Source organism: Epinephelus moara, chromosome 21, assembly GCF_006386435.1.
Source record: "Epinephelus moara isolate mb chromosome 21, YSFRI_EMoa_1.0, whole genome shotgun sequence".
Taxonomy (NCBI): Eukaryota; Metazoa; Chordata; class Actinopteri; order Perciformes; family Serranidae; genus Epinephelus; species Epinephelus moara.
The window spans coordinates 35374088-35396797 of NC_065526.1; the positions used below are offsets into that span (position 1 = coordinate 35374088).

The 22710-nt window shown below is 40.7% G+C and overlaps 1 protein-coding gene across 11 annotated transcripts in view; it reads left to right on the forward strand.

The window, feature by feature from the left end:
* depdc5 (DEP domain containing 5, GATOR1 subcomplex subunit) overlaps nucleotides 1-22436 on the forward strand; it is a 35129-nt gene extending 12693 nt beyond the window's left edge. The window contains exons 24-44 of one of the 11 annotated variants that reach the window (XM_050075024.1): nucleotides 49-140; nucleotides 1333-1392; nucleotides 2114-2155; nucleotides 2470-2626; nucleotides 3160-3320; nucleotides 3766-3886; nucleotides 5391-5558; nucleotides 5741-5963; nucleotides 7965-8101; nucleotides 8193-8298; nucleotides 8558-8620; nucleotides 11257-11372; nucleotides 11670-11750; nucleotides 12706-12838; nucleotides 13799-13898; nucleotides 14084-14323; nucleotides 16611-16780; nucleotides 19210-19381; nucleotides 19518-19578; nucleotides 21230-21312; nucleotides 21395-22436. In XM_050075024.1, coding sequence (XP_049930981.1) covers nucleotides 49-140; nucleotides 1333-1392; nucleotides 2114-2155; nucleotides 2470-2626; nucleotides 3160-3320; nucleotides 3766-3886; nucleotides 5391-5558; nucleotides 5741-5963; nucleotides 7965-8101; nucleotides 8193-8298; nucleotides 8558-8620; nucleotides 11257-11372; nucleotides 11670-11750; nucleotides 12706-12838; nucleotides 13799-13898; nucleotides 14084-14323; nucleotides 16611-16780; nucleotides 19210-19381; nucleotides 19518-19578; nucleotides 21230-21312; nucleotides 21395-21693 — 2785 coding nt within the window. In that variant the 3' untranslated portion in view covers nucleotides 21694-22436. Of the gene's footprint in view, nucleotides 1-48; nucleotides 141-1332; nucleotides 1393-1982; nucleotides 2627-3159; nucleotides 3321-3765; nucleotides 3887-5390; nucleotides 5559-5740; nucleotides 5964-7964; nucleotides 8102-8192; nucleotides 8299-8557; nucleotides 8621-11256; nucleotides 11373-11669; nucleotides 11751-12705; nucleotides 12839-13798; nucleotides 13899-14083; nucleotides 14324-16610; nucleotides 16781-19209; nucleotides 19382-19517; nucleotides 19579-21229; nucleotides 21313-21394 lie in introns of those variants that run through there. The other 10 variants (XM_050075030.1, XM_050075025.1, XM_050075027.1 and 7 more) reach the window with 10 other exon arrangements.
* Nucleotides 22437-22710: the final 274 nt, after the last annotated feature.

The following is a 22710-nucleotide window of genomic DNA, read 5'->3' on the forward strand; positions in this document are numbered from 1 at the left end:
AAGCACAGACAGTGAGATGAATGCTTATTATTAATCTTTTTATTTAAGGCGAACTACCTCCAGACATGCAGGGGAGAACGGCGTTTGCATTGGTGGAGGGATGGAAGAGTTTACAGGGAGTCCAGGGAGCAACTACAGTGGTGATGTGTTCTCCTGAAATATACTGAGTATTTTACCTGTGCTTTATATGTATATATACATATATGCATGTATATATTTATACCGTATATATACTGTATACTGTAGTGCTAATTGATTTGCAGTGACAAAAGAAGCACACCAGACTTGTGGCACAATAGCATCTTAGTCATTTTTCCAATTATCATAAAACTTCAATCGGAGCCGAGCCTCAATAAAACGCTTAGTCTCAAATTTACTAACCAGGTGTGGCTGCACAGGTGTCAGTTAGAAGCCGGGTCTGGTTGCTATTGAGGCTGCGAAGCGGTTCATATTTATAGACATTCTTTGGATATATATAAAACCTCTTAAAGCCCACTGGGTCATTTGCTACCTGCTTGAGCTAGTTCTACGTTTCTAGTGCACACATACAAATACAAATGTTAAACCTTTGTCAATATGGACATGCTATACATCATTAGCTTGGTTACATACTCCACAATTCAGTCACTTTGCTCAATTTACAGAAGCCATGAGCAGCAAATATAATTCATTCAGATTTGCAGGCATGGTAGACAAGAGAGATGGAAAAAGTGGTGAACTTCTACCTCTGAAGTGGCATCTGAAAGTGTTCATTCCTCCTTTATTTATATTCCTTTAGTCCGTAAGGGTCCATGATCAAAAGAATCAAAATGTTTTTTCATACAGATTAGTCCAGTTAGTTGTTAATATTTTCGTGCCAGTCCAGAGCTAACTGTGCATGTTAACTGCATTCCTCAAACAAGTACTCACTTTAAAGGACTTCTGCATCATCTTGTTGGGTATGCTTGTTTACTAAACTTTTCCCACCTTTTTATGTTTAATTTTCAATCCATTCTCACTCCTTTCCTCTTGCTGTCATACATTTTCTCAGCTTGTATCCTTTCTAAGATAACATTAGGCTACTGGTATTTTGATGCAGGGCGCTCTCTCTCAGTGCGTGAGATTGGTGTATGCACTGTCTGTTGGAACTTGATAAAATAAATGATTTGTAGTTGATATGTATTTGATAGCTGCGATGGCTTTTTTTTTAACAACTTTTAAAAATTGGTATGGATTAACCATTTAATTGATTAATTGAGAACAGACTGGTCATATCAGCAATGAAAATAACCATTATTTTAAAACTTGTAACTGTGCTGCTCTTTCTTTGTTTTAACTGTGATCTCTGTACAGGAACTCTAACCAACCGTGGCTCCACATTTGAAGACCTTTCCCTCAGTGGTTCAGATCCAAGTGAGTCCATCTTGCCCCTACAAAAACAAAAAAATGTCAGTTGATCAGTAGCAAACACTGTTACAAAGCCAGACCTCAGGATCGGGTTGATATTCTCAATCACCAAACTGATAATGACAATAAACCTTCAGTGGTGTCTTTAACCTGTGAGGGTTTATTCAGCTTCTGCAGGCAGGTTTCTCTGGGCGCTTGTCTCCAGGGTTCACAGGTATAAATGACTCTCAGAGGTCATGTGACTTGGGGCTACCCCTCTTCCTCCCTCTGTATACTCTCTTTCTCTGTACAACTCTTTTCTATTTCTTTCTCTGGGCCTTCTGTCGATCTTAAGTCTTTAGATAAAATATGACTAGATCTTAAAATCCTCTTCTTAATTCGCCCTCCCATAATTTTCCTTCATCATGACCTGTTTGCATTCAACAAGCCTTTCGTTTATATCTTGCTCTTGCATGGCAGTACGCATAGTATATTTCTCCTGATTGATTGTAGATTGGTGCTTTTGTCAAACAAATCCCTCTTGCAAACTGTATTTAAGAGTTGGCTCACCATCTGTATGTCTGCATGATGTGATTTCTCTGCTTAAATTCACTCAGTCACTTTACAGTTCACACCTTTGCTGAGTTCAGGACACAATTGTCACTTGCTTGTGAGCGATGCTGACCACAGACTGACTGTCACAGGGCCACAATCTGCATGTTTGATCACTGCTGTTCCACAACTACAGGCCCCTCAGGAATCACCAGCAGGGGCGACAAGGCCAGTAAAAGTAACGCTTTCTGTTTTTTCCCCTCTCTTCTACTTTCTTTTTTTTTTTTGTATCTTCATCGTCACTCTTTCTTTTCCATCTTTCCATCTTAATTCTCCTCCTACCCTCCTTTCTTTACTTATCACCACACTGTGCTTTCCCTTCCTCTCTATATCCATCCCCTCCCTACCCACACACATGTACCTCTCCTCTCTGGGTACATGCATTTGTCTTTGCTGTGGGGAATTTTTGTTTGTGTGTGTGTGTGTGTGTGTTTGTGTGTGTGTATGGTGTGGGTGCTCCTGAAGTCCTGCTGCTGTCTGCACCCCCGACAGTGCCCAGCTTCTGCTGCACAGTGGGGGTAGACTGGAAGTCTCTGACCACACCGGCCTGCCTGCCCCTCACCACCGACTACTTCCCCGACCGCCAGACGCTACAGAACGACTACACTGAAGGATGCTATGACCTGCTGCCACACAGCGACCTGGAGAGGTAGACAACAACCTGTCTTAAGTGTAGAACTGTCTATAGCCAATCACTTTGTGCTTGCAACTTCTTTTGCCTTCTTAAACTACAAACAGTCTGCCCTATCTCCCTGCTGTTGTTTGTTGTGGCTGTATGCAGCCTGATTAGAAGACTGCAGGCACTACTTAGGGCTGAATAATCTCCTTCACATCATCATTCAGTCATATTTTTAGTAAAAAGACACTAGTATTGAGCATCGGTCTGTGCAGCACAGCACTGTTTATTATAGCTAATACTGTATTTGCATCTTCATCATCAGGAAACATAAAATCATATTAAGTAGGTTAGTGCTTTAATAATAGAGAATTACGCAGTGTTTGATACCTACTTACCTACTGCCTATAAGGGCAGTATCACATATATCCTGTGAAACCAAGCAAACATATCATATCACAGACTCATTTTACTATGACTTTTCCTGAGCAGCATTAAGCAACACATGAAATGAGCAAAACAAGGTTATTTGCTCATCTGTTTTCATGCTTCTGTCTCTTTCCCAGGCGAGAAGATGAAGCTCCGGTGATGAGTGCGTCTCAGGTGTTTGAGGAGTTTATCTGTCAGAGGTTGATGCAAGGCTACCAGATCATAGTTCAGCCCAATAACAGGAAGCCACAGCCCGCTGTGGCCACTCCACTCGGCAGCAGTCCTCTTTACTCCAGAGGTTGATTTATGTTTATTATCATCAGTTTTGTATTTGGAATCCTTAAAAAAAATCAGATTGCCCACTCTATTCTCCATTAAAAAGTTATTAAAGTTATGAATTTCTTGTTGTAGCCTGTGATTGTTAAAGTGCCTCATGTGGTAGTCATTTCCCACGATGCCTTTCAGCAGCTCCATGAAGTTGTTGCATTTCAGCCATGGGATGTACATGTTTGAAGTGAAGTTAGCTTGATATTCACTGTAAAATAGATTTTCCAGCTTTACTTCCAACCGACACAAACAACTTAAATAAGTATTTGTGCTAACTCACAGAGAAACAACCTGTCTATAACCTCTGCTTTCAGTATTTAAGAAAACAGGTCACTCAGTCCTAAAAGAAATGTCAGAAAACATCAACAGAGCCATGGTGACTGTATGTGTCTTCCTTCTTCTTCTTGGGGTTTCAGGTTTGGTGTCACTGCGTCGAGCTGAGGAGGAGGAGACAGTTTACTGGCTCAGTATGGGCCGGACCTTCCATAAAGTTTGCCTCAAAGACAAGATCATCACTGTCACTCGCTACCTGCCAAAGTAAGTACACCTGAAAACCCAAACACAGAAAGAAGTCATTCTGCATTTTGCCATGTTAAACCTCCCAGCTAGATAAAAGTATCGCAGGAGAAGTTACATGTATGAGTGGGGACTCCCAAGTGTCCCATCCTGTATGAAACCTGCCAGTGTTAGCTATCAAATATAACACACATGCATATGTTAGTTAAACTTTTCGTATAAGAAGTGAAAATAGTAAAAGGTATACCACGCAGGAAGTGTCGCTTACTGTTTATAAACACAACATTCAACTTGGTGTACTTGTTCGTATACCGTGCTGCTGCACTATTGTAGAAACGTTACATTTGTTATAATGGAAAAGCTGATACATTAGAGAGCTAACTAGGCTAACCGCCAGCAACCACACTCATCAACCCCATCCTCTCCTTCAGTACTTACCTGGGAAGGTAAACCCTAGATTAAAATGAGCTTGGTCCGCTTGCCATTTCAGCGTAACACATTTGTGTTATTTTGGCGCTGTGACCACATTTTTTACAGTCTGGCACCTGGTTTCTACATTTTTGTACTGACATCTCAACCTTATTGGCTTGGGGCTGTACGCCACTGCCCAAAGGCTGCAGCCCATAAACGTCCCAAGCAAAACAAAATAAGAAGAAAATAAAAAAATTACGGGTAAAGAGCAGGTTCTCTGCAGATAAATACACCACCACACACAAATCCTGCATAGCATATCTTTAGAGGACACATACATTTCATCTTCTAATCACAGCACATCACAGACTCAAACAGGAAAGCTGCTGCTGCTGCTGTAACTCAGCTGGAGCTGCTTAAACTTTAGTCTACTGTATGTTTAAGGGAGGACGTATCAGCCTGAATATACATGAAAAGGAAACAACTGTCAGTTATGTCCTTAGTAATCGCTGTAAACAGATACATGATTATGAATGTGAAACCTGTAGACAAGGGATTTTGGTAATGGAAGCATACTGGTTTCTGTTTGTAGTCCATTTGTAGTCTGAGTAGTTTTGACCAATCATATCTGATCAGGCTTTGATTGCATGCAGGTAAACTGTCCATGGCAAGAGGGAAAGAGGTGGAATGCATTGGCCAAAATGCATTCCCGAAATGGGCCATTGTTTTTTTTCATCCGCATTCATTTGCTGTAGATATACTTTAGTTGAAATGACGGGTGCATGGAAGAGGACGTCTGGGCCCAGATATCCACTGGCTACATCAGAACCCCAGAAATATTGCCCCCAGAGGCTCTATTGTCATCAGGCAGACAGCTGATGGGCTCTGAGATTGTGTCTCGAGTTTTGAATCATATGTTTTAGAAAAGTGTTGTCCACTTGTATGTCATCCCCCATCTCTCTTCCCTCATCTCCTGTCAGCTCTCTGCTGCCATTTTGTAATAAAAAGGGAAAAATAAAAAAAAAATTGCACATGAAAAGGAATTCCTGTTTCATAATGTGTGTGTGTGTGTGTGTGTGTGTGTGTGTGTGTGTGTGTGCGCACGCGTGTTTAGGTACCCGTATGAGTCGGCACAGATCCAGTACAGCTACAGTCTGTGTCCTCCACACTCTGATGCTCAGTTTGTGTCCTGCTGGGTGGAGTTTGGCCATGAGAGGCTGGAGGAATACAAGTGGAACTACCTGGACCAGTACATCTGCTCTGCTGGCTCTGAGGACTTCAGGTATACATTAATACTCAAACATAACATATATAATTATATCTCTTACTGATTCCAGAATTTAAACATATGTGTTAATGTTTTTTATATGATCACATCAAAGCCACACATAACACATAAAGTTTGTAAAATGAAACTACAGTGGAGTGAGTATTGTTATCAGACTCTGCCTTTCTTCTCCACAGTTTGATCGACTCTCTGAAGTTCTGGAGGACCCGCTTCCTCCTGCTGCCAGCCGGAGGAGCTCGGCGGGTGGCAGATGGGGAGGGGCACTGGGATGTGTATGGGGAGGGAGCAGGTGCTGGGATGGGTGGCAGCGGGGACTGGGTCCTGCTGGATGGCTTCATTCGCTTCCTGGAGGGTCTCAACCGCATTCGACGACGCCATCGTTCTGATAGGATCATCAGGGTGAGGCTCTTCTACTTTACTTGCGGTTTGAATTTACATGTCACTGCTTTATTTCAGGCTGCATATATTTTAATATTTTATAAACTTGACACTCATGCTGTTGTTAATGATTTTTCAAATTTATTACATTTACCTCTGAATGTTGATTGCATTTTTGACTTTTTCATCACTTGTCTTTTTTCCCCATTTTTGCTACTTGTTCTTATACTTGCCTCTCCTTTTATAGAGCAGATATAGATATTGTACTTTCACTCCACTACATTTATCTGACAGCTACATTTATAAGTTACTCTGTGCATTATGCTGACCACACTACCACTACCACTGCCCTTTTGTCTTTGCAGGTATCATTATTGTTTTGTAAAAGCTTTTGGGGCTACTTTAATGTCAGGATTATCCACAGTTCTAGCAGCATACCTGTGTTTTTGCATTTTGTTCCCTCACTAGCCATGAGGTTTTAGCCTAGTGCTTAAACAGTTAGTTGTTAAGCAATTAATTCATTGACTGAAACTGTATCAAAAAACTATTGTGATTCCTTTAGTTGTCTTTCTTTAAGAGAAATGCCATCATCCACCAGTTGAAGTGTGTAAATTGTGAGCATTTGCGCCTTTTCTTTATTTTATGTGATAGTAAACTGAACAGTTTGGGGTTTTTGACTGCTGGTCAGCCAAAACAAGACGTTATGGAAAACAATACTGTGAAAAATTATGATTTTTTTTTTAGTATTTTCTGACAAAAAAATAGGCAGATTAAAAGATAATTAATGTAGTACTTTTAGCTCTATTTCATTTAATGTGTGTCTGGTATCAAAATCAACTTGCAGAATCCTGCTTGACATTCACAGACAGCAGTGTAGGGCTGGGTATTGTTTAAAAAATTGTGATACCAGTACCAATACCAGTACCCTGAAAGTGATACGATACCAGAGTACTTCATTTGATACCGTTTTTCTATTTCATTTGATGCCCTTCATGTCAATAGAAGCATTTAGATATGTAAAATACCAGATGCCATAGGAAGGGATGTTCCTAACGACTAATTTCCGTTATATGTAAACTAGACAGGCCTAAAACTAACAAACAAACAAAAAATACAGCCAGAAAATAGTTGAAACCTCACTGTCATCTTTGTCTCCACCTCACTATCAGCAGGGTGAGGCAAACAGGCCAGTGGGTTTTTATTTTTATTTTTTTATCTGCCATTTTTAACATTAGTAGCTAGGAAGACATGTATTTCAGTGCAAATTATGTCAATTTGTAATTTAAATGTGTACATAATTAAATAAAAAATTTAATAATAACTTTAACCAGCTGGTATTTCTGGTGCAGTCTAGTGAGGGCAGCAACATTTTATCAAGTAGTCAACGACTTGTGCACATCTCTAGCCACAAGCGTGTAGTGGAGCCATACTTTTGAACATTTTGGTGGCATCTCGGAGTGTTAAACCTCCAACTCTGTAAATACACAGCACTTAACTTCACCACACCACAGGCTGTTTGGATTGAAGCTGCAGCAGTTGTGGGCCAATTACAACTTGCATGAAACTGAAGAACGCTTGGCTGCAAGCCAAACCATGCAAATAGTCTTTCTACATCTGGATACAAAAAAGATCAAATGCAGCTGTCATTTGTCTGTTTTGATACTTCTGGGCACTGGGTTATTTTGGTCGATACCTTAAAGGTATGAAGTACTGATATCCTGCCCTAGAGCAACAGGACATTTAAAAAGTGTGACACGGCTGCATCTTTAAAACAATCCAGCAGATTACTATTGCAGTTGCACATCACACATAGGCATGCAAATGAAGTCTCCAAAAGATCTTGTACTCTGTACTGAGAAGTATTTGGTTACGGTCATTAAACTGAGCACTTAACTTACTTGTGAGTTGTAGCTTGCTACCCACTGCACACGGGGCAATCGTCTTCAAACGTTTGCTCTGTTGGCATTTATATTTACTGGTGCTAAAACGGACTCTACCATCTGTTTGTTTTCCCCTTCATAGCAGAAGGGCACACCGATGAAAGGACTGCAGGTCACCAGTCCTCTCCCTCCGTATCCCACCGAGCCAGTGGTGCCCCCACAGGGCAAGAAAGGCACATCAGCTTTATCAGCTTTACTTGAGATGGAGCAGAACCAGAAGTGGGTGTCTCCTGTTACTGCAAACCAACGTGTTGTTTGCATTGGAGCCATATATCTCAGTTTTAACTGCATTGTTTCTGCTTCCTCTCAGAACACTGGAAGAACAGCAGCAGCAGCAGCAGGCAAAGCCCTCAACAGCCATCAGTGACCCTGCAAGTGTTGCCACCGCTCCCACATATGTAGACAGTCCCCGCAAGGTGAGCAGCTATACTATGTGTGTGGATCAGAATAATGTTTTGCTTCAGGCATTTAGCTTTTGCTGACACAATTAAAAGTTTTTTTTAATCATCCAGAAATACTTGAATAAAATGGTTCTTCTTCGCTGGTGCTTCAGTGTGGGGCTTTTGCTCTTGTTTCTCTCCTTCCATCTGCATTTCCCCTTCATGCTCTGTTCTGCTCCTGCTGCTGGGCTTTGGGTGTTTGATCCTGGGTTATGTTCTTCCTGTGTGCTGACAGGATGCTGCCTTTATTTTGGATTTTATACGTAGCCCTCGCTCCTCCTACATCTATCACTCTCAGGTCAGTAACGAGGTCCCTGGGCATCACTCAAGCTGTGTGTTTTGGTCTGTGCGTGTATGTGTGTCTACATGTGTTGTAGCTCCTTAAATTCATGCTGCATTACTGCATGAGCATGGTGTGCAGACAAACTCTATGTTGTTATTGCATGATCTTTGACTTGCAGTGCCTCATCAGATCCCAATTTTTACTTTTACTGTTTGTACTTTGCTCAGTACTGTAATGCCTGCAGGTAGGTAGTAACACTGACAACTCTCACACCAGGATCACATTTAATCCATCATATCTTTATGATGATTCAACCTGTTGGCAGTTCCCCACAGCTGAAACATTTACACAGAAGACCAATTCAGTGAGGTTAACTGTTATAGCTTCACCATATAAACCACAAATGTAATGCACTGACAAATATGTTAGCGTCATGAGAAGTTGCAGTTACCTAGCCAAAAAAAAAAAGTCTGGAAAAATCAGATATTGACTGTATTTGCAGAAAAGATTAGTTAACATTTAATTTTTTATGTGATTAATAACAAAACCCTTGAAAACATGCCTTATGTCGGCCCTAGTTTAGCCAACAGAGTAAAGAAGGCATCTTTGCTGTCATCCAGCACCATTTTTAGGCATGGGTGAGTTGGCGGATGCCTAAAGCAAAACCAACTGGAGGGTGCAAAAGAAATGGAAAACATTTTTGTAATTGATTTTAATTCTAAAATTCTGTTACAGTGATGTCCAGTGCTATATTTCATTGTTTAATAAATGTACTGCTCACTGATTCGGAGGATCTTGACTGGAGTTTGCAGGCACACTGCACCATATAGAGAAAATTTCAGCTGAGGGCTCAGACTCAGTGTCATCATATCCCTTAAACTGAACTAGAAAAGAATGAACTGATTAGATTTTGGTGTTTATAGGTCAAAGGTCACTGTGACCTCGCGTCTGTCTCATTCTCGAAAACGCAATATCTCAAAAAGGCCATCAGGGAATTTCCTCAAATTTGGCACAAATGTCTTCTTGGACTCAAGAATGGATTGATTACAATTTGGTGGTCAAAGGTCAAGGTCACTGTGACTTTACAAAACATGTTTTTTGCAAAACTTCACACAAATGTCTAATAGGATAAAATAACAAAGTCATAACATTTTATATCTAAAAAGTCAAAGGTCAACTTCACTGTGACATTATTGTAAGAGCCAAATATGTCATTCACTCCGTAGACCTGAATTATTTTTACTATGGATGCACACTGGTTGGCGCTGTGTTGATATTTTGAACATTAGGGTATAAAGGTAGGAACAACATTGTTGCCGGTGTGTGTGAAACATCCATGTTTTCACAGGCATGAATGTAAACTGTAGGTGCACGTCAAGTGTTGTGGGGTTGGCACACAACCACAAGGCGGTAATTCTAGTTTTTCATCACAAAGGCAGCAATGGGCCTCCACAGTAAATGCTATGCCTCAGTCAGTTGTGTCTTTTTAGTAACATTTTACAGATTAACTACATGTCTGTAGTGCTGAGGTTGAAGAGAGTCCTTTTAAACCTCAGACCTTCAGCAGATTCACAAAGTACTTACTATAGGACACTATACAAAATATTATAGAAGATCATCAAAGGAAAGCTGTGATGCATATTATATTAATGCAGAACTATCAGATGTCGAAAATATCTAAATTGGTCTTCTAATTTAAAATGTGGGCATACTGTAGGCAAAGTATGTACTGTATGTTGTATTGTATAGAAATATAGGATCATAAACCATTGTCAGGATCTGTAAACCATGTAGGTTACTGGTAACACCTTCATCTCAGCACAGACTAAGAATGTCAGACCTGTAGAGCAATCAAAAACACTCCAGAGACCTAGATATTGTTAGAATCATACAAGTATAAGAATAACTAAAATATCATAAAAATATTTAGCCAAAGATTGATCTCCTCAGGGCCGCTATTAGATGTCTGGCATAAGGCACATAGCTTAAATCCTAAAATCAATGCTCTCCGTTTCTAGAGAGTAATACACGTAGTGTGATCCTGGTGTAACTAACATGTACTGTAACACAACTAGACCCAGATAAACCTCTGAGAAACTCCTGTTTCCATGCATGATATCAGGACTGGGTTGGTAAAGGGTCTGTTCACAGGAATTAAAGAATAAAACATATTTTCTTCACTTCTGTCCTCTGTTATCTGTCCATTCAGATGGTTTCTTTTTCCAGGCTTTGAGATCTCTGTCTCTGAGATTTCTGCCTCCAATATACAATGGAGGTGGTGCTCACAGTATTTAAAAATGTAATTTTAAAAAGTCTTTTGAGAAACAGTGTCTACTGTACTCTGGATAAACCACAGAATACACATTGGGACAGTTTCTCTGCGGATTATTCAGAGTAACAGCAACACAGTTTCCATAAATAGATTTTCACCGTTTATGTTTCAATACTGTGAGCAACACAAACAGAATTCCGTTTCAGTGTGGCTGCAGAGATCTCAAAGTCAGGTAGCCTAGCCCTGTACAAGGAGAAACATCTGCATGGCTGGATACCACCAGATGGAAGTGAGAAAATGGGCTTTTTGGTAATCTGGGAAAACACTACAACATATGAAATGAAACAGCAAATTTAGTGATGTTCTTCTAACTGTGCAGTTGCCTGGCGAGGCCAGTGAGGCTGCAGATAAAGGAGTCCAGCCAGCAGTGACAGCTGGAGCAGCAGCACAGCCTGCAGTAGAGACTGCAGCCAGCAGCAGCACCTCAGACACCAGGTAACCTTTGACTCTGTGTACTGCAGGGATACTCTGACAGCTGTATAAAAAAAAACCCATCACACATCTAGCTCATAAAACTGATAATAAAGAGATTGTAGTAGTTTAATATGTAAAACATGGTTACCATAACATAACTAGGATCTGGGATATTTCTATTTTATGACATTAAAATGCACCAGTAAATATGCTGAAACTTAGAACCAGAGAGAATAGCTGATAACTTGATAATAGATTATGGATAACCTGTCTAAACTGTAACCTGTGATTTAGCACTGATCAGTGATCTGTTGACAGTGGGCAGTGTGCAGCGGGAGCCCTTTCTCTGTCCTCTTCCTCAACACTCTTGGAGATCCTGGAGGCCATCAAACATCCCACGTAAGATGTGCTGTGTGTTTTTGGCAAAGGTTGGGGACTCAGGTCACATGTATCGACTCAAGTCTGGCTTGAGTCACAAATTTTAGGACTTGAGACTTGCTTGATTAACACTGACAAAGGACTCAACTTGACTTTGACTTGGTATTCATGACTTCAGACTTGACTTCGAGAGAGACAGATGACTTGACTTTTGATTAAATATTTACATTTTTTCTTATTTAGAAGGTACATTTGTTTTTGACACATGGATGGGTGATTTCTAGTGCAATGCGTGCAACCTACTAGGAGGTAGCAAACTAGCAGAGGCCAATGCACAAGGCAACTGTCATGGAGGGGGCTAGTGCAAAAATAATACAATTTGGATTCAAGGCTTATGTTGTCAGTGATGGTAGTAGGAAGAGAACATTGGTATGCAAGGTCTGCATCTCAGTGGCACAACAATTACAACATTCAACTTTATCCGTCGCTACGAAACCCACACAGAAAGGTACGTGAATGTGTCTTTTTAGCTAATTTATTAGCTGATTGACTTGACCTGACTTGTGTAATTGTCACCACAGTAACTTAAGACTTGCTTGTGTGTTACTTCCACCTCTGGCTTCTTGCCCATCATATATTTGCAGATGTGTCTTGCAGAGTTACAGCAGATCAAAAAAAAAATCAACACATCCTTTCAGATGTTTTCTCTTTTCTAACTATTGAGAAAACAAGTTACATCAGAATGTTTTTATGTGGCTACTGTGACCAGTGTGTAGTTATCTAACTAATGCATTTTATATTTATTTAAAATATATTGTAGTTAAAAAAAATCGTTATATATTTGATATATACTAATGTATTTGCTTGTTACCTTACGTGAATAAAAGTGAAAACCAGGCTCTTGGGTTTGGTTTTACAGGGTTTTGTCTTGTGTATTTGATTCAGTTGTTTGTGTCTGTGCTCTGTGTTATTACAGGACAGGTGTACAACTGCTCCCGGAGCAGAAAGGCCTACCACTCAACTGTTTTATAAGTGCAGAGGTCGTTCATTGGCTGGTCAACAATGTGGAGGGCGTGGCCACACAGGGGATGGCTGTGGATGTCATGCAAGTAAGATCTGTGTGTCCCAGCTTTCCGTTAAATTGATGAAAAATGTCATGTAACGTGAGGAAGGAAAGACATGAGGAAGATTTCATGAGAAATTAATTGATTTATCACAACTTGGGTCTTAAACATTGTGCTCATTCAGTTTATCACTGCAGCAGCATCACTTTAAAGAACGGCAACAGGTTACGAAGCATGAGTATTTAGGTGATCAGAGAGGTTTTAAACAACCCTGCAGGTTAGACAATCAAATTTGAAAGAGAAAATGAAGGCAAAGCCAAAATTATTAATCAAACTGTCCTTGAGTCCTTATGTCACTGTGAAGTTGCATGACAACCAACAGCTTCTCCAGGAAGTGCAAGAAATGGTCCAGTTCCTAACCCCCATTAAACAACAACTTGCTGTTTTTACACTCTGGTTTGTGTTCAGATTAAGCAGACAAGACATCATGTGTTCATTCCTGAGCTTTGGAGCTGCTGGTAGGTGGACTTTTGGACAGAATAGCTATTTCTCCCTGTTTCCAGTCTTTATGCTAAATTAAGCAGCTGCTAGCTGTAGCAAAATGAGCAAATATTGATTTAAAGACTTTGTTGTGAGCAGATTCATGGAGGAACTATTTTTTTCTACCTGTCTACACCTGCCCACTGTATCACCACATAGAAGGAAGCGTGCATCTACTGCCAGCTCACCTAGCACCACTGAGCTAGCTAATGTTACAGCTCAGCTGAGGAGGATGCCATTAATGTTCACATCTCGCACTGTCATGAGCACGAGCCTCTCGTCCATGAGTAGATTTTGAGGCTTGTGGTGCTTTCAGCACAACAAGCTGAGTGCCATTGAGTTCCATTACATCGGAGAGTAATTTTGATTTTGGGGTGAACTGTTCCTTAAGGAAAAGAAAACTGTGGTATTTTGAGTATTGTATCTGCTCAGCTGTCTCTGTGTCTGTCTGTTTGGTTTGTATAGAAAATGCTGGATGAAGGTTTGGTGGCCCACGCTTCCGGAGATGCCATGCGCACCTTCGTCTACGGATTCTACTTCTACAGGATAGTAGGAGAGAAGGATGGTGAATGGATTTAAAATGCACTCAGAGGCCATAGGGGTCACTGTTTTTGTCTCAATATATATCTAGTTTCGCACATGCCTGAACTTGTATATATCTATAATTGATGTCAGGTAATTAGAACAATCTGTAATTTTTCTTATGTAGAGGTTTTAAGTCGACATTTTTGCCTGTCCTGTCCTCTGCAGGCCAGACCTCCCAGCTTCCCACCACAGCGGCTGGAGGCTGGTCTCCTGCAGCCCTGGAGGACTTTGCTCTGTTCCAGAGGAAGTGGTTTGAGGTGGCCTTTGTGCTGGAGGAGCGGAGACCTTGCGACCTCCCAGCGTTCCTCCTGCCTTGGCTGCCCAGCCGGCCAGCCTCCTACGCAAGTAGGCACAGCTCCTTCAGCCGCAGCTTTGGGGGACGCAGCCAGGCCGCGGCACTGCTAGGTACACCCAGCCCGATTCTCCAGGCCCAGCCAACACTGCAGAGGAGCCACAGTCTCCTCCAACATCCAGTTGGATGCAGATCATACACAAGTCCACTTCAGAGAGTTGCCAGTATTTACGCGTCACACGGGGCCGAGAGGGTGCTTTTGTTTAAGGGCTCTTGGTCTGAATTGGCTCTTCTACTGCTGCTCATGATTATTTATGCATACATAAGGGCAGTACAGTTTGCCCTGCCCAACATCCATCCTTTATGTGACCTAGGAAAGCACTAAGCACCCTCAAGTGAGCCCTCAAGCTTCCATATAACATTTTTCCACATCAACCTAAGGCTCTTTGTTTTGGTTGCAGATGTTTAGTAGTCAAAATGCAAAGTTACTTTTTTAAAGGCTTTTCAGACTAAACGCTGTCTCAGATTTTCTTTTTATCATTAGCTGTCCATTTCAGCCTTATATAAATGGATTCAATGAAATATCAGTAAAATGGCAAAATTAGCTCTGACAAATAATTCCAGCCTCACAACAAACAACTTTTAAAGTGATTTTACTATCACAGACAAATTTCCAATGTTAGAATAAAATCTTGAGAGTTTTATCTCAAATGGTGTGCGCTCCTGTGACCTTGATTTTTTTTTAATGTAAACTCAGTCCGATCTGTCTTAAGTCAGTTTTTTTCTCGTCTTGCTGTTTCAACAAAATCAGACATGTTTAATATTGTCTCAGGTTTAAGTCTTGGCTCATGCAAATAGTGAAGAATAGCCGCGCTCTCTCCAGCACCAAACAGGAAGCAGCAAACCGGACAGATAGTAAATGTGGAGGGACTCAGAGGAGGCGCAAGAACAAGTCTTAATTCTCTTGAATTGCGGAAAAGGAGGAGAAACTGGTGGAGCTGTGAAGTAAACAGGAGTCCGTGCTCTGTGTCTGATCAACCAACCAGCAATTATTTTAGTGAGAAATCCTAATTTTTGAAAGGGTTCACCACTCATCCCTTCAGTCTTCTCTTACTAAAATAGCACAGCTGAACAACAGAGGCTGGTGGTCAGTTTAGGTAACAAAACTGGTAATAGGTAATAGGTAACGGTGTGAGAGTGTCACACTTTGGTCTTTTAAAAGTATTTTCGAAGTCTTCTAGCGTATGGTAGACATAGGCTGCTTCCGTCCATCAAGTTAGTAAAGATTACAATGGTTACATTCCAAAGACAAATGGTGTCTACTCCAATTTTCTATTTAGAATTTCAAAATAAACACAGATGAACTCCCCAGATTAAAAACAAAGTTATATAAACCAAAAATGAGCCCCACGTGTACAGTACCAACACATCCATACCACTAACCATTCCAACTTTGGTGAAAAAAAATTCATCATTTTGAAGCTCACACAGTGGGAATCTTACTATCACCTCAGACCTGCTTTCATGTAACAGTCAATGATATCATATTCGTCACCATCCACCATCATCATTCTTTGTTGTGTGACAGAGATACTGGACTCAGCTCTCCTGACAGTGGACTGTAGATCTGCATCAAACAGCTGGTGGTGTGTTCTCCAGTGTGTAGTGCATGACGAATGTGTCCTCTAGCTGTAGTTTCATCTGTCCACAGTGGCTCTACCTCTGTGTGATGTAGCCACATCGCTGATCAATGTGATCAAATTTTGTTCCACCCTCACCATCCAATCACTGCATGCTGCGTGATTAGTGTGTAGCTGATCCAGGAGCAGTTTCAGGTGGTGTGGTGTTTCAGTGCATGCTGTGGTTTTAGTGGCTGTGGTGCAGTAGTGCTGTGGTGTGTGATGTCCTCACCTGTCGCTCTCCTCCTGGCTTTTCAACATAAGGCACTATCACAGCACAGCATGTTGTGACAGTGTTTCTGCCTGATTCTTGCTTCATGCGACCGCTCAAAGCTTCATTTGTCACCTTTGATCTCAACATGTTTAAAAATGCTTGCTTTCCCAGTTTGATATCTGACACCTTGGACTGGTTTCCTGGAATACTCTTAATGTGATGCTGAAATCATTCATTAGACACTGACTACATTTGAAGCTTATTAGTTGTTCCAACTGCTCTTTATTATACCAGGAAACCTCTCTTTGAACTGGGATAATGCAGACATTCATGCTGTTTTAACTTTATGTGGGACTGAAGGTAGTTTAGTCTCAATCCATGCTCACCACCTGCTCTTGCTCCTCCCTCTGCCTGCCCATCATGCCACCCATCTTTCCTTCTTTTGCTTCCTTTGCCTCCTGTCTTCCTGTCTCTCCACCTCTCTCCCTCCCTCTGTCTGTCCCCCAGCGGCTACAGTCCCAGAGCAGAAGACCGTCACTTTGGATGTGGACGTTAACAACCGCAGTGACCGAACCGAGTGGTGCAGCTGTTATTACCACGGAAACTTCTCCCTTAACTCTGCCTTTGAGATCAAGCTGCACTGGATGGCTGTGACTGCTGCAGTGCTCTTTGAGATGGTAACTAGATGCCTTTTGTTTTTTTGTTGGCTCAATTAACATCTGTCACATGTGAAGAGACACAATATTCAAATAGATTGCAGAACCCCCACACAAGTAATGATTAAAAAAACTACCATTCCAGCCTACTTCTCAAGTTAATATTGAAGCCAATTTCTGCCAGTTTGATGGAAAAAAATCCAGTCATATGTCAACAAGCCAAATTATTGCGAGTATCATGATATGAATTTTTAATATGATATTAAAAAATATATCGGTATTATCATGAACAAGATGCAGGAAGCAGAATAGGTAATGGTGGAGCAGTGAGGTGAAGCTCTTGGCTTGAGGTTAAGCCACTGCTGTCGGGCACAGAGCTCTCTGCCTCCCGCCGCAGCTCTGACTGCAGGTCAAAGGCAGCAGTGAAGCCAGATCTGGGTTTGTCTGCGGCGGGCTGTGCTGCTGTCTGATATAGGCATTACTATTAAATTTTTACTGTTTCATAACCAGTTAGAAACTCCTTGTGGTCGCGGTAAATAGCAGTCCACTTGCATGTTTTGTTACACCTGGTATTTACACCTGATGTGTTCCATACTGGAGTACACATAAACCGTACTTGAAATCACCTTTTCAAATGGACTTGGGCACATATCAGCATACTGTGCCTGGGTACGCCAAAGAGACTGAAATTTGCTGTCACGTGTAATCAGATCCAGGCCCGGGTCTCTGATTTGAAAGCCCCATAAGTCGTTATTATTTTGAGAATGTTTCTCATTCTAATGACTTATGAGATGTTGTGTTTTTCATCACAATTGCAGAAACGGACTTCCACAAGTTCCTGAATAGTGCAGCAGCACTCGGATACTTCCCATTCAGAGTTCTCTGAAAAGACGAAATAAGAAAAAGCTAGTATGGCTTTGGGTGTGAGGGTCTCATTGACACCTCAGGTCTTAAATTAGTACTCCACTGATTAAGCATTGCACTCCTGTAACTCATGTTGTTATGAGGCCGACTCTGAATCAAGTGATATGACTCCAGGCAATTTATCAACTTTTGCGCAGCTCCCCCTGAAGCCACTAAAGACTTTATACAACCGTTTTCACATATGCAGTAGTGCTCCCTAGCAACTGTTACCACACTTGGAAGTGTAAAGTCAGTGGAGTTCCCCTCCCTGCCCAACACCGCCACTATGATACCTCCAGGTCCTGTACTGATCAACAACATCTTTGAAACACACCCAACATTCTCAGTATGCAACACAAGAGGAAACACAGATGCTTTTTAAACTGGAGAAACAACAATGGAACTATTTTGGTTGGTTGGCAGCCAGCGACACAGCACTAAAAGTATTGAGGAAATGAAAAATGGAATCTATTACTCATGTATGAGCAAGAATCAGTAAAGCAACTTGAATTTAAAAGGTTGGATATTACACGAAGAGAATGATCCTAAACACTGTAAAATCAACCTCAAACAACTAATAGAAGGCCATCACAGCTGCTTTCACAGTGTCTCAACTTAGTATTTGAATCTGTGCTTGTATCTTACACTGCAGTGCTTACAAGATGAAGAAGAATATTTCTGAAATATGTATCTGAAATAGAAACATTCTGCAAGGAAGAAAGGCTGAATATTAGGGATGCGCGATTTTTTGCTGATATCTGATATGCCGATATCTAAAAACATATTTGGCTAATAAGTGATACCAATATCGATATATCCACTTTTTTTCCCCACCTAATTTTAATGATCATCATGTCTCTTCTGTAGTGAAATTAACATCATATTATGCATGCATACTCTTATCGTGATGGCCAATCAGCAGATGGAGACATGAAATACGGAATTTTTCAATGTATGTTATATTCATTCATCGTGCAAAATAAGAAAAAGCATGTTGGCCGATTCGTATAGTTCATTTTAAAGCTGATATTGAGCGATATCGATTACATGCTGATGTTGTTGGACATCCCTGCTAAATATCCTTAATCAAGAATGATCAGCTAAGACATATTTAGGACTGGGATTTGTCCCACAGGAACTCAGAGACAGGGTGTCTTAACTATTGCACAGACCACATTTACTTTTTCCACTGTGTTAAATACTTTAAAATATATATATTACAGTTATTATGATTTGTATTATTTATTAATTGTGCATTAATATTTGTAAGTCTAATATTTCTTGGTGTGCTCTCTGAAGAGGTTTTGCTCACTAATATGTTAATGGCCAGGAGCTTGAGATGAATGCAGGTTTTTATTTAATTAACAGCTGAACATTTTAGTGATTTGATGCTAACTCTTAACTGTGTTTGTGTCTGTCTCTAACCTCTGTGCCACAGAGACATAGACAGCAATGATAACAGCTAGGACACTGACAGTGATTGCCTCAGCTTGTCAAGGCACAAAAGAACACCTTGCTGACAGTTTAAAACACTTATTATCTGTCAGGTTCAAGGGTGGCACCGGAAAGCAGCATCCTGCGGCTTCTTGCTGGTCCCTGTGCTGGAGGTTCCTTTTGCGCTGACCTCGTACCTGTATGGAGATCCACTGAGAGCCCAGCTCTTCATTCCTCTGAACATCCACTGTCTGCTGAAGAACAGCAGCGACAACCTTTTTGAAGGTATAGAAGCCACCTGACTGTCTGACTGTCTGACTGTCTGACTGTCTGACTGACTGACTGACTGACTGACTGCTGTGTCCATGTGTGTGATGTGTAGCTCAGTCACAACATCTGTCTGCTTTAATTCATCAAACAGGTTTTGAACCAGAGACGTACTGGGACAGGATGCAACTCTTTCAGGAAGCTATACTCTACAGGTTGTTTTTTTTTTTATATCATAACATATGTTACGTTTGTGCCTCACTCCTCACAACATGATGGGACATTACATGTTAGGTAGCTAGTTAATTTCTGCAGGAAAAGCAGTAGCTAAGCTAGCTGTCAGCTGTCTAACCTGATAATTACCAGTTACACAAGCCAAGGCATTATGATCATGTAGCTAGTTCGGTTACAAATATGGAACTTAAATGAGCTGTGCTTCTGTTTAAATGCAAGTAATGTGGACTCTAATTTATATAGTTGACTAGCATACTAAATACCACTAACCACCCTATACTAGGGTTGGACGATCTGGAGAAAAGCACATTTTACATTATTTTTGACCACTTACCTCCATATTGATATTGTGACAATATTGAAGGGTTGGTTGAACTATTGGTGCTTTCACAAAATTTTTGATAACTAATCATCAGTAATGTGGATATAATGAATAAATGAGTAAAGGCAAATAATAGAGCAGCGAGAGCAGACAAGGGAGTTCAGAAAATGACATCACTTTGTAATTGTAATGGTAATAATGGAGCCTTTGAAAACAGGAAAAGACAACTCTTACAATATTACAGTTTCTGAAATGTAAGATGATATCTACTATATCTAGCCTCATATCACAATATTGATATATCAATATACTGCCCAACCCTACCTTAGAGCATGCTTTTAAATGAAATGTATTACACCCTGTTCAAGAAAATAGTATCTTATATCTATTTAAATGTACAGGTACTATAAGAGGTGGGGGAAAATCAATACAGTGTATCGCGATATTTTGCATGGCGATAATGTATCGATACATGGACGCTTTTATTCTAGAAATTATAAATGTTGCAAATATGAATTAAACTTTTGGTAGCCTACTAAAATAACAAAATCAATTGCTTTTTCAGTCCACTTGATACACATTGGTGTAATAAAAATGATTTAAGTGAGATGAACAGACTGAAAACTATATTTTATTAGATAAAAAAAGATGTTGACAATATTTTTTTATTAATTAACAGTTAAAAAAAAGTAACAAATCCCAGCATATTGCATTATATGTTTTCACAATACTCAGCATATTAAAAAAAAAATTAAAATCACTATAATATTGTATCGTGAGGTAGGTATTGCAGTATTATCGTATCTGGGGCCTCTGGAGATTCCCACCTCGAGGTACTATTAAAGCTTGTTTTATTTAAGGGAACTACATTAATGATTCTATTGCCTCAGCTGTGTAGCTACAGTCATCAAGTTATCCAACTAGCTCAAATTAACTCATTAAATTCCATCACACTTTTGTTTTTGCCCCCATTTTTCACAGGTTTAAGTTAAAGATGTAAAACATTTTTTAGGCACTTAATAGATTTCTCTCAAATTTTGCTCATGAAATTGTAAAAATCTGTGTTAGTGGGTTTCCAAGATAATCCATCCACCCAACAGGTGTGGCATATCAAGATGCTGATGAAACAGCATCAGTACTACACAGGTGTGTCTGGGGATGGATGCAAAATTGTTTTCTGGGCCTAAAATCCCATGCTCAGAATGAGGCACCAATATTTGCCTTAGTAATTCTTACATTTAGGATGTGAATTACAAAGTTCCATGTCCTGACCACATGTTTTGTCTGTAAATATTTGCTCTTCCTACCAGATTCGGCTTTGTGCATGACAAGTTTTCTGCTTCAGCTTTTAATTTCCCCTCTGAGAACAAGCCCCAGTACATCCACGTTACAGGTTTGTCTCACCACAGCATAAAAACACACAAACTTCTGTTTCCTGGAAGCCCACGAGCCTCAGTCTGCTTGTTTCCTGTCAGGCACCGTGTTCCTGCAGCTGCCATACTCCAAAAGGAAGTACTCAAGCGGGCAGCAGCGCAGACGCAGAAACTCCACCACCTCCAACAGCCAGGGGCCTTTCGGTGGCGAGGAGCGGGTCGGATACTACTGGGCCTACAACACCATGCTGACCAAGGCCTGGAGGACAGGCGTGCTGGGGGACGAGAGGCTCGCCGATCGGCTGCTCAGGGACTTCACAGACTTCTGTGCCAACAAGGACAACAGACTGCTCAACCTGTGGGACAGCTGCCAGGAGAAAATGAATGCCAGCGCTCCCTGACAGGAGAGATGAGTGCAGGAAAACAAAATGTAGACGGAAACTGTTTTTACTCTTTATTTATCCAGCTACGTGTTGGACTCAGAGTTCCACACTGTTGTTGCTGTTCAGGGGCAAACAGGTGACTTTGACAGGTCTGCTGCTCCAACTGACCCGATAAGAATGTTCTCTTTGGATGTTAACAGTATTAAATGCTTGGTCTCTGCATTTTAAAAATCAAGCCTTAATGTTGTGTTTCATTGATTTTGTTTATTTACACAATATAAATAATACGTATATTCATTTTAAACTTTTGTTTTTGGACCAGTGAAACAAGGAACTCTGCCTGTCTGTTAAGCACCAGACAGTTTTAGAATTCCACTGGTTTTCATGTCACATCCACCTGACACCCTCCAACTGTTGAAGTTTTATGTTGCATCCAATAAGCAACCACTTCCTGTCATCTTCAGTTTAGTCACAAGCAGTGTTATAATGGGACAGGACAGATCTGTAGCTGAATCATCTGAGTAGGCTGTTTTTTTTTTTAAGTATCATCCACAAAGCACTGTTCACTTGTCTTGTTAACACAGGCAGGGGGTGTCTGTTCATCTGTGTCATTTTCTGACCTGAAACCATTGGCGGCACCAAGAGGCGGCCCCCCTTAAAGATCTGACTGAGAAGCTGAGGACACCATCGGCAGACACCCTGTTTCTAATTAATTAAAAATAAAAAATTACTTAAAATAATTATGCGTCACTTTAAGCTTTAATAAAATGTAAATGGGTGAAAAATTTCAGTATGAGATTCCTTAACTCTCCATGCTTACATAGTTTTCAACTAGCCTATATACTACAACAGCCGAATTGAGTCCCTGGAATTCAGTTATGACTTTTGGTTTTGGTGTGCTACCCTAAAATTTTCAGTGGCCCAATCTGACTGTCCCTTTGAAAATTTTCTGGGGCGCCACTGCCCAAAACATTGCAATAAATGCTTCCATTGGGGCGTCGGTAGCGTAGTGGATAGTGTTAATTTTTCTTCTCA